This window comes from Myotis davidii, unplaced genomic scaffold, assembly GCF_000327345.1.
Source record: "Myotis davidii unplaced genomic scaffold, ASM32734v1 scaffold646, whole genome shotgun sequence".
Lineage (NCBI taxonomy): Eukaryota > Metazoa > Chordata > Mammalia > Chiroptera > Vespertilionidae > Myotis > Myotis davidii.
The window spans coordinates 1-11105 of record NW_006296801.1 but is presented as its reverse complement, the minus strand read 5'-3'; the positions used below and the strand labels follow the sequence as shown (position 1 = coordinate 11105).

At 45.6% G+C, this 11105-nt stretch overlaps 1 protein-coding gene across 1 annotated transcript in view; it reads left to right on the top strand.

The window, feature by feature from the left end:
* Positions 1 to 7231, top strand: part of PAK1 (p21 protein (Cdc42/Rac)-activated kinase 1) — a 73409-nt gene extending 66178 nt beyond the window's left edge. Inside the window, 5 exon segments of the mRNA XM_015569652.1 lie at positions 399 to 498; positions 1468 to 1664; positions 2057 to 2099; positions 2102 to 2154; positions 5877 to 7231. Of these exon segments, the coding sequence (XP_015425138.1) occupies positions 399 to 498; positions 1468 to 1664; positions 2057 to 2099; positions 2102 to 2154; positions 5877 to 5963 (480 nt within the window). The 3' untranslated portion in view covers positions 5964 to 7231.
* Positions 7232 to 11105: the final 3874 nt, after the last annotated feature.

Genomic DNA, 11105 nt, shown 5'->3' with positions numbered 1-11105 from the left:
CACCCTCCCACATGCCCTTCCAGGGGTGGGCAAACTTTTTGACTCAAGGGCCACAATGGGTTCTTAAACTGGACCGGAGGGCCGGAACAAAAGCATGGATGGAGTGTTTGTGTGAACTAATATAAATTCAAAGTAAACATCATTACATAAAAGGGTACAGTCTTTTATTTCAATAGTTTTATTTATTTCAAACGGGCTGTATCCGGCCTGCGGGCCGTAGTTTGCCCACGGCTGCTCTAGACTCTCTAGACCTATCTAGGCGGCTCATTTGGAGCAAGTCCTTTTACTTGTTGGGGCCTCACTTTATCATAGAATTAGGAAGTTGGATTAGTTGATTTTCTGTAAGTCTTCGTATTATATGTCCTTTCTTTCTCCCCCTGCCCACACCACTTCAATAGTGCCTGCAAGCTTTGGAGTTTCTGCATTCCAACCAGGTCATTCACAGAGATATCAAGAGTGACAACATCCTGTTGGGAATGGATGGCTCTGTCAAGCTAAGTGAGTAGGAGTGGTAATGCTTCTCTTCCCTGTGGGACCCTGTCTCCTGTGGGACAGTGTTCATATAATAGTAGCTAGAGCACTCACCAAAGAGCATTTCCTCGGATCTTTATATTACTACTATATAAGGTGTCATTTTTTTTCATTCATTTATACATTTAGCCAAAAAAAATATGCTGAATGCCCCCTATGTGCTAGGTCTTCTGATGGATATGGAGGACACTTTTGCCTTTCTTCAAGTAGTTCTCAGTCTCCATGAAACACATAATTACAAAAATGAGTTTAGTGTAATTTTTGTCATTCAGTCCTCCATTCAGTATTATATGTCTGTTATATTCCAGACCCTCTTGGAATAAAAAAACGAGTGAGAAGACATAGTCCTTCCTATCAAAGGCCTCGCAATTTAAATAAACATATAATTGCAATGTAATGTAAATGAACTTCAGTCAGAATAAAAGGGTAAGGACCAGTAGTCCAGACAAACAGGTTGTGTCATAGGTGGATGGGGAGACTGTTCTCAGCCTCTGCTCTGGCCACAGGGTGAGGAACGGATAAAAGTAGGGCCCTGCCTCATTGTAAGTGATTAGAGATTAAGTCTGAGACTCATGCCCAGGAAGTAGAGCAAGGACCTACCCGCCGGATTTTGGGGTATGGCGATTGTTTCCAAGAAGAAAGAAGAATTGGAGCAAGTAATCAAGGCCAAATGGGCAGCTTGGACTTTAATGTCCAGTCCTTTTGGCTTGAGGATGGATAAAAGGCCAGAGGTGGTATTTGTTGTGTTGCTCCTACTTCTCTTTAAGGTTGAACAGGGGCCAGGCTAGGAGCTGGGCATGAAAGTGGCAATTATGTGATTCCAGCTTTGGAGAGAGAGGGAGTGAGGCAGAGATTGACACCTGGGGGTCGGCATATAGTCAGTACTCACGAAAGAGTACCCTAAACACAATTCCTTTCCTTCTTTTCTGTTTCTAGCTGATTTTGGATTCTGTGCCCAAATCACTCCAGAGCAGAGCAAACGGAGCACCATGGTGGGAACCCCGTACTGGATGGCACCAGAGGTTGTGACGCGGAAAGCCTATGGGCCCAAGGTTGATATCTGGTCCCTGGGCATCATGGCCATCGAAATGATTGAAGGGGAGCCCCCGTACCTCAATGAAAACCCTCTGAGAGTGAGTGTTGCTAGTCCCATTTCAAATGCATACTGAAACCTAGAGATCTGTAATCAAGAATAATAATTAACCTTTAGGTATGTAGCACACTTCATCATTTACCAAGTGCTTTCCGATATACTGCCTTGTTTTATTTTTACAGTCGTGTGGGATAAGCACTAGTATCATCCCTGTTTTCCAGATGAGAAAGTTGGAAACTCACTGGCTTGCATGTGGTCCCATGGCTTTTCAATGTTAAACTTGATCCTCGGTCATAGTCTTTCCACTATACCAAAGCTGCCTCTTTGTGTCCTAGGAGCATAAAGCAGCTGACCGTATTTCTAGGGGGCATGTCTGGGGCCAAGTGAGAACCTCATTTGGAGCCTAAGGTGATTTTCCACTTGTGTTGTCAGGCCTTGTACCTCATTGCCACCAATGGGACCCCAGAGCTTCAGAACCCTGTCTTGAGATGGATGTGGAAAAGAGAGGTTCGGCTAAAGAGCTGTTACAGGTAACTGGTGTATGCAGGGAAGCCCCTGGTTTTGGGAAACCACTAAACCAAGCCTGTTTTGCTCCATTTTTGTCTGTGAGGTACGGGTTTTTCTAGAACCTGGCTTCTCTCTTACCACTTTTGCACTCAACCTGTATTTCCAGGTCCCTGACCTTCTTCATTTCATCCTGGGCTTCTGCTCCTGTCATTCCCTTAGGCTCTCCCTCAGCCTGTTAAAACTCTGCATTCTCCCAGGCTCAGCTGAAAGATCTAGCTGAGCTCCTACTGAACTTTGCTTGTATCTTCCTTTAGCACTTGTTTTGTTCTGCCTGGTTGGGTCTAGCAGAGTTTGAGTCTTTGGTAGAAGATAGTCTCTAATATGAAAATATTACAAAAGTTATATTTTACTGGAGATAAGCTCAAAAAATGCATTTTCAGTAAAGGGTATCAGAGGTCATAAGTTTGGGGGATAGTTAGAGTACAGCTTTTCAAGCCTTCCCTGTTTCTTCAGTTGAATTCCTCTCAGATGGTGGCAGTGATATTCCGCCAGACTTGGCGAAGCCTAAAGTCAGGGGTTTACTATGTCTTTTATACTGCCACCTGCTGAATTCTGAATAGACAGCCTAATTATTTCACACGGTTGCAGAAGCCGTCTTTAGCGGGCCACATTATTTGTATTGAACACTTATGTTCCAGGTACAATTTCTTATTACTAGTATATTTTACTACTTTGCCTATGGTGATTTAATACTAAGTATCACATAACTTTATAACAGTGAGTCATCTCCAGGCATGCAGTCAGTCACTTTTGTGTTAGGATCAAGAGCAACTAAGCAGGGCAGGGCAGAGCAAGATCTACCACACTGCCCTGCATTTCTGTTTTTCCCACTAGATTACAACCTCCATTTTATTAATCTCTGGGTCTCCTCTTATAGCTAGGACCTAGTTCAGAATAGGTATTTAGAAGAAATCTGTTAAATTCAATGGAATTGCTTAAATTGAAATGTTACCCTCTGGAACATATTTAGCATTTCTTTGTAATTGGGGTTACTGGTTACAGAGCATTGGTCAATTAGATATGGGATCTGGGTTCTGCCAAGTGTAATCCAATCGTCTCTAGAATCCTTTGGGACTAAAAACCCCTTATAACACACAGTACAGATAGGATCCCTTTGCCTTTCATATGAGGTTTGTTCAGGAAACCCGAAGCATTGGGAAATGTGCAAATACTATGTTAAGGCTGTGACTGAAGATATTGTTAATTAGGTACCAAATTGTAGTTATTGAAAGAGTAGTGCCCTCTAGAGTTTTCTCGATATAATAATGTAACTAATAGTAAATGCAGGATTTTGAATCTTTACCACACTCTAGGCACTAAGAACTTTATGTATTTTCATTCAGACTTTATAACAACCTGAGAGTTATAGCTTCTGTTATTCCCAAGTTTACACATGAAAAAAAAGAGAGAATTCAAGCATTTAGTAACTTTTTTATGATTACATAACTGATAAGCGGGTAACCAGGATTTCAACCTATGTTCATTAGGCTCTCAAGTTTGTGTGCTCTTGGCCACTGCTCTTTTGGCTCAAAGAGAGTGAAAACTGGAAGGGCCTTAGGGTTTATCTAGTCTACTTTGCCAACTATATAGAGAAGGAAACTGAAGCCTCTTAGTTGGATATTTGATCATGCTGCTTTCTCAGCTCAAAGTCTCATAGAACATGTCATCTGAGGACATGGGCTCTTTAACGTTACTGTACATTGTAAATATTTAAAACCATGACTCTTGGAATCTTAAAGAATGAAAGCTTCACACCTATTTCTCCAGTGCAAACACATATGTGAACAGAAGTACATAGGATCTTATGTTGGAATTTATGTCTGCATGATTTAGCCAGATCTTTTATTCCTTTCATAATAATTTTAACTTCTTCTTCTTAGTACCTCTTTATGTTCTATCTATGTCCCAAAAGAAGTTGAAGCAACTTGCTAGCAAAGAATCTATATATATTGTCTCTGTGTGTGTCTGTACACATATACAGCATGATTAAAAAGGGACTTATAAGGATGGCAAAAAAATTAAATATGCAAATAATTTGAGTTAAATTGTTTTGTTTAAACATCAAATTTGGTTCCACATTTTCTGGTAGTCAGACTGGAAAGGAAATGTGATAGTTCCTATATTCTTATCAAATTGAAGAAATATCCCCTATTCTCAAGGCACAAAGATTTTTTATTAATAAATGTAAGGAAAATCATTTTTAGTTAAGAGACTTTGAGTTACGTAAAGAATTGTTTTTCATAACAGTTTTATTGAAAATATACATGCCGTTTTCATATGGTGTTTTCTCCAAAAAGTCTTCTTTAATAGTTGGGGATATGGCCCAAAGTACAGTCCAATGAAAGTGATTTGGGTTAGGACCAAGCTATTGATCAAGTCCTTACTGGATTAATTAGCCTTACTGGATTCAAGGATAGCACAACAAATTATGTGGTCTAGTATGCTCCTGAAACGCAGTATTGCAACATATCATAGAGTCATGATTAGTCAATACCTTCCCACAGAGGTAATTGTTGTTCTGATTATCACCATAGTTTAGGCTTACCTAACTCTAGCTAATAATAGACAAACATGGTAATTGATTGTACCTTTGCTACACCTCCCATTGGCTAATCAGCATGATATGCAAATTAACCATCAACAAAAATGGTGGCTAATTTGCATACTGCAGGCAGGGTGGGCCAGCGCGAGCTGCCATCCATGTGAGCATCCTTAGCATATCATTAGCATATTACACTTTGATTGGTTGAACAGATGACCAAACACTTAGCATATTTGGCTTTCCCATCTAATAATAGATAAACATGGTGATTGACCGTACCTTCGCTACGCCTCCCATCGGCTAATCAGCATGATATGCAAATTAACTGCCAACAAAGATGGCAGCTAATTTGCATAATGCAGGCAGGGCAAGGCTTAGGCGGCACAGAAGCGCCTCCTAAGCCCCGCCCCCAGCCAGGACCCCCGTGTGCAACCCTGGGCGGCGGGGCTTGGCGCTGTGATCATGATCGTGATCTCCGGAGACTGAAGACTCCCGCCGGAGCAAGGAACAAAGACTGAAGGCTCCAGCCACAACGAAGACTGTGTCCAGAGTGAAGATGGAAGGTGGTGGCCAGAGTGAACGTCTGGGTCCCGGGTGCCAGAGGAAAATTGGTGCTGGCAGCCAGGGGAAAGAAGGCCTATTGAACGAATCTCTTTGTGCAACGGGCCTCTAGTATAATATAAACTCCTTTGTGTCTGGCTTCTTTCATTCAACATAATGTCTCATTGTCAATATACCAATTAGTTATTGTATTTCTGTGTAATTTTCTGCATAGTATTTTATGACTATAACATTATTCCTCCTTCCATTCTCTTGGCTCTTTGGGTTCTTTTTAGTTATGGCTATTAGAAGTAAAGCTGTGATGAACAGCCTTATGCCTGTCTTTTCATGGATACACAAACTCCTCTTGGAAATATCCCCAGGAGTGGAATTGCTGGGATATAGGACAGATTGTGTTTAGTTGAAAGTAGATACCGCCAAATGTTTTTCCAAAATGGGTTGTTATCTTTTAAAGATGTCCTTCAATTTGGGGATAATCTGAAGCTCTCCAGGTAGACATGGATGCCCTTAACCTCTTGTACTGGCTGCTGAGGAAGAATGGTCAATAGTCATGTGTCTTTCGCTCTTTTTTTTCTTTTCTAGCATCAGTTCTTGAAGATTGCCAAACCCCTCTCCAGCCTCACTCCACTCATCGCTGCAGCAAAGGAGGCAACCAAGAACAATCACTAAAACCACGCTCACCCCAGCCTCCTTGTGCCAAGCCTTCCGTGAAATTACTGCTAATTCCAGAAATTCCAGCCCTTGATGCTCTCTCTTCCTTGCCTTGCTCCTCCCATTTCCTGGTCTAATGCTCTCAAGACTTTGATCCTTGAAAACCATGTGTCCAGCATTGAAGAGAAAGGCAACTGACTACTTAGATGACGGCCATCTGAATAAGGAATTCCTCCTGATCTGCGGATGTGAGGATGGTTTATGATCCGAGCTCATAGGAATAAACCCTTGGACTCCTGTTTCTACCTAGCAAAATCTTCTTCACATACCACCTCTTCCCAAACCCCAGGCCAATCCGTTTTTGGCTGTATAAATTTTTGGCTTTATAACATTATCAATTTGTAATTAGTTGAGGCTTCTTTAGTTCTTGATTTTCTGTGACTGAACTGCCCAAACACCATATTGTACTTGAAAATTGGAACAGCTTGAGGAATGCCCTGGTGGTTGATAATCTGTCAGGGACATGAAATGACTCAGCTTCCTGGACCATGCCTGTGGCACAGCTGATACTGAGATGGGAAGAGAGGGCTACCACATTTTTCCTTGTGTGTGCTTCTACAGCTGCTTGGGAGGATCTTGACCCAGTAGTGTTCCCCATGCTATTTCTTGTGAGATGGTCTTGGCTATCTATGTAGCAGCTTTTGACTCCCTACATCCTTTAGACTGCTGCTCCCCATTCTGTCCTTGTTTAGAACACTGAGAAGTTTCCTAGGGCCTATGCTGAGAGCAGTGTGAGAAGTCAGGAGAGAAAACATTAGCTGCTTTTAGAACAAGGCTGGATATCAGTACCTGTCCAGCTATACCTATGTGATATTTTAAGAACTCAGTCTCCTTTTCCTTTTGGGATAAGGAGCTGAAAGGTTAAGTGAGATCTTCCAATGGCCTGAATCTTTCGGTCAAAGGGAAGGATCTCCAAATCTGAGACTACATGGTAGTTTGGATGGACTTGGTGGCTTGAGATGATACTCTGCTAGCTGTGAGGGGACCCTGTTTTCACAATGCATGGCCAAGCTCTCTGCAAATGGAAATGCTTGCACTGGGTGTTTGGGATGTTTGCTACCTCCTGCTATCTTTGTGGTTTTGGTTCTGCCACTATGGAAGGACCCCTGGCCAGCATTGTGGCTTGTCATGTCAGCCCCATTGGCTACCTTGTTATGCTCTGAGGTACTACTGCCTCTGCAGCACAGGTTTTATTTCCTTCAATAAAAGAGGATGAAAATACTCTACTTGGAGTATATGCCTTTCTTTTTTCCTTTATTTCCTGGTTTTTTATTTTGACATAATCTCAAACTAAAGAAAACAAATTTCTGAGATAAATATATATTTTTCTTCTCCATTTGAGATTAAGTGCAGATAAAATGTCCCTTTACCCCTATATATTTTAATGTGTACTTTTTCTTAAAAAAAAATATTTTAGAGAGGAAGGGAGAGGGAGAGAGAGATAGAAACATCAGTGATGAGAGGGAATCATTGATAGACTGCATCCTGCACACCCCACACTGGGGATCGAGCCCACAAACCAGGGCATGAGCCCTGACCGGAACCAAACCGTGACCTGGTTCATAGGTCAACGCTCAACCATTGAGCCATGCTAGCCAGGCTCTTTCTTAACACTTTTATTTTAAATATAAATTAAGAGAAATGGGCCAAAATGTTTGTATATTATAAGGTACTAGGGGCCCAGTGCACAAATTCATGCGCCCTGACAGGAACTGTGGGCTGCAAAGCTGCGGTGAGCACAGGGGCGGGTCTCAGCCCATCCTCCACGCCCCCGCCTGGCCCCTCCTGTTGTGGCCCAGGTTTCCACTCCCGCCACCGCCGCTCCCACACGCTCACGACGCCGGCCCTGCTCACACCCTTGTTGGCACAGAGCAATTGGGGCCAGTGCCGTCAGGGGGTGCAAGTGGCAGCTGCTGCCCTGATCACCCCTCAGGAGCAGGGGGAGGTGGAGAAGCTCTCAGGGGCTATTGGGACCGGCCCGGGGCGTTGGCAGTGGGTGAGAGCGGCAGCTCTGGCACCGGCTGCCAGTGTGAGTGGGGCCGGTGCCAGCAGCAAGTGATGGGACTGGCACCAGGTGTGAGCAGAGGTTGCGAGCGGTGGCTCTGGCACCAGCTGTGGGTGCGAGCAGTGGCTCCAATGCCAGCAGTGGGTGCGAGAGGCGGCTGCTAGCCTCAATAGCCCCTCAGGAGCAGGAGGAGGTGGAGAAGCTCTGAGGGGTGATTGAAGCCGGCAGCCACCACTCGCACCCGCTGACTGCGCCAACTGATCAGGGCCGGCACGGCGCTGGCAGTGGGTGCAAGCAGCAGCTCTGGCGCCGGCAGCAGGTGTGAGCGCCCAGTGGGACCGTGGCATGCGGGAGCAAAGAATTTTCAGTAACCACCGGAGGCTCACCCCCATGGCAGCGACTGGTGCCCCGCCTTAGTCTGGCATCCCCACTCACCTGCTCCACCATCCTGCCACAGCCAACACCCATCATGTTCCACGCTCTGCCACCTGCTGCTGACGCCTGCCATATTCTGCCTGCACCCCTGGTGGTCTGTGCATGTCATAGCAACTGGTTGGTTGTTCTGCCTTTCAGTCTATTTGCATATTAGTGTTTTATATATATAGACTAGAGGCCCGGTGCACAAAATTCATGCATGGGGGGTGGGGGTGTCCCTCAGCCCGGCCTGTACCCTCTCACATCCCTCGTGGGATGTCCGACTGCTGGTTTAGGCCTGATCCTGCAACTGACAGTTGCACATCCCTCTTGCAATCCAGGACTGCTGGCTCCTAACTCCTCGCCTGCCTGCCTTATTGCCCCTAACCGCTTGCCTGCCTGCTTAATCACCCTTAACCGCCTCTGCCTCGGCCCCCACACCTGTGACCTAGGCTTCCCTCTTCCGGCTGGCCACAAGCAACCAGGACTTGGGCTTCCCTCCCTCTGACCGACTGCAGGCACCTGGGACCCCAGGCAGTGCCGCCCGGGCCCCAGCTTTGTCAGGAAGGACGTCCAGAATTTGTCCAGTCTATCTGGTCTAATTAGCATATTACCCTTTTATTAGTATAGATTGGCTCAAGCAGTTATGGAGCCTGAGAAATTTCATGATCTGTGTCTGCAAGTTGGAGACCCAGAAAAACCAGTCGTTTAAAAGTCTGACAGTCAGAGAGCCAATGGTGTAGATTTCAGTCAAAGTCTGATGTCAGAACCAGGGGCACCCAGGGCAGAAGATCAATGTCCCGGGTCAGTAGTCTAGCAGAAAGCAACCTTCCTCCACCATTTTCTATTTAGCCCCTCAACTAATTGGATGATGCTCACCAACACTGGGGAGGGCCATCTCCTTTCTCAGCCCTTCAATTCAAATGCTAATCTCTTGTGGAAACACCCTGCAAATACACCCAGAAATAATGTTTAACCAGATACTATACTGGGCAACTTATGGCCCAGTCAAGTTGACACATGAAGTCAACCATCAACCTCCCTAGCCCCACCTTCAGGCAAAAGATGCTGTCAGCTTATGGCTTTTAGATCAAGGGGTCAATGTGTTAAGATTGGTGACCCCCCAATATTGTTTTGTGTAAGAAAATAGAGGCACAGGAGATCCTCCATGCAGTTACTGAAATTGGATTGCTTATGTGTAAGAGAGAAGGAATGTTAGATGATGGCATGGGAGTGATGAGAACCCAGACTACCTGTTCACTTTGAGATTGCAGTGGTAAACTGGTTAGTCTGATGAGGCCTGAGGAATTGTTAACTGATTGCCCCTCTGCAATCTTAAAGTTGTCCGATTAGTTGGATGTCAAAACAGAAGCATTGACTGTCCTGTGATCCTTCCATTATAGGGATGACTGTTTACTGCTGGGATATCTAATCTAGCCTTCACTCAGATAATGGAATATTCTTCATGCTTAGGCAATTTAACAGCATATTTTCATGCCTTTTTAAAAAAATTATGTCTGCAGAGTGATGGAGACAAGAGAACTCTGAAACTCATAGACAATTGCTACTTGTCTAATTTTATATTGGCACAGAACATATCTGTGTCCTCTGTGTTAGTTTTCTATTGCTACGTAATAAATTACCACAAACATTGTAGCTTAAAATAGCACAAATTTCTCTATACGTCAGAACTCTGGGCACAGCACGGCTGGATTTTCTGCTCAGAATTTTAGGCTTGAATCAATGTGCCATCTAAGGATTCTGCCCAGAACACCCTCCAAGGTTCTATCTGCTCTCAGCCATCTGTCAAGGACCCAGACAGCTGGGTTTAGTGCTCAGAACTCAGGTCAAAGCTAGAGACATAGAGGAATCAAAGATTAAACAAAACTAGAACAGGCTAGTTTTAAACAGGTTAGGGAAAAAAACAACAAATAACCAGGCTGCAAAAAATATTTAATGTCTACACTGAATGATTAACAAGAACCAAGTTTATACTTGTTATTTTTATAAGAACCAAAGCAGAATCAAGCAGGGAGTACTGTACTGCCTAAAAGGCACATTTCAGATGTTCTGCTGCAAGGCTTTCACTGCAGCCTCCCGGAAGCTGAGGGGGCCTCGGAGGCCACGCCCCTGGCCACGCCCAGGCCACGCCCCCAGCCCGCAGGGGCGTCCTCAGCCCGGTCTCCATTTTGAGAGACACTGGTCTGGTCAGTGCGAGGCCCAGGCCTGAGCTTGGGCTGTGAAGTCACGGTAAGTCACGTGTCCAGCTCCCCGCTTCCCACTAACATCTTCCGAAACAGGCGCTACGTTCCTGGTCAGGTTGGCAGTCAGACCCGCGGCCCATGGGCTCAGTCGGCTCCCCGGGCGGGTGGACCTGGGGCTGCCATTACCTGCGGGGCTGGTGGGGCAGCTGAGGCCCAAGCGCTTCCACCTGTGCGGGCCCCTGGGGGCCACCTCTGGGGGGCGGGGGGACCGCAGACCCGGGCCGGCCTCCGGGTGGGCCTATGGGGACGTCCCCGCAGGTGTGGAGGGCCCGGTGCCTTTGTCTGGGGATCACAGCCCAGCTGCGCGGAGTCCAGCGTCTGAGCATCGTGTGTAAGGAGCTCTGTCCAGGTTCCTGGCTTATGGCGGGAGGCTGTCTTTTCTAGGCCCTCCATCCTGGCAGGCGCGCCCTGGGTTTT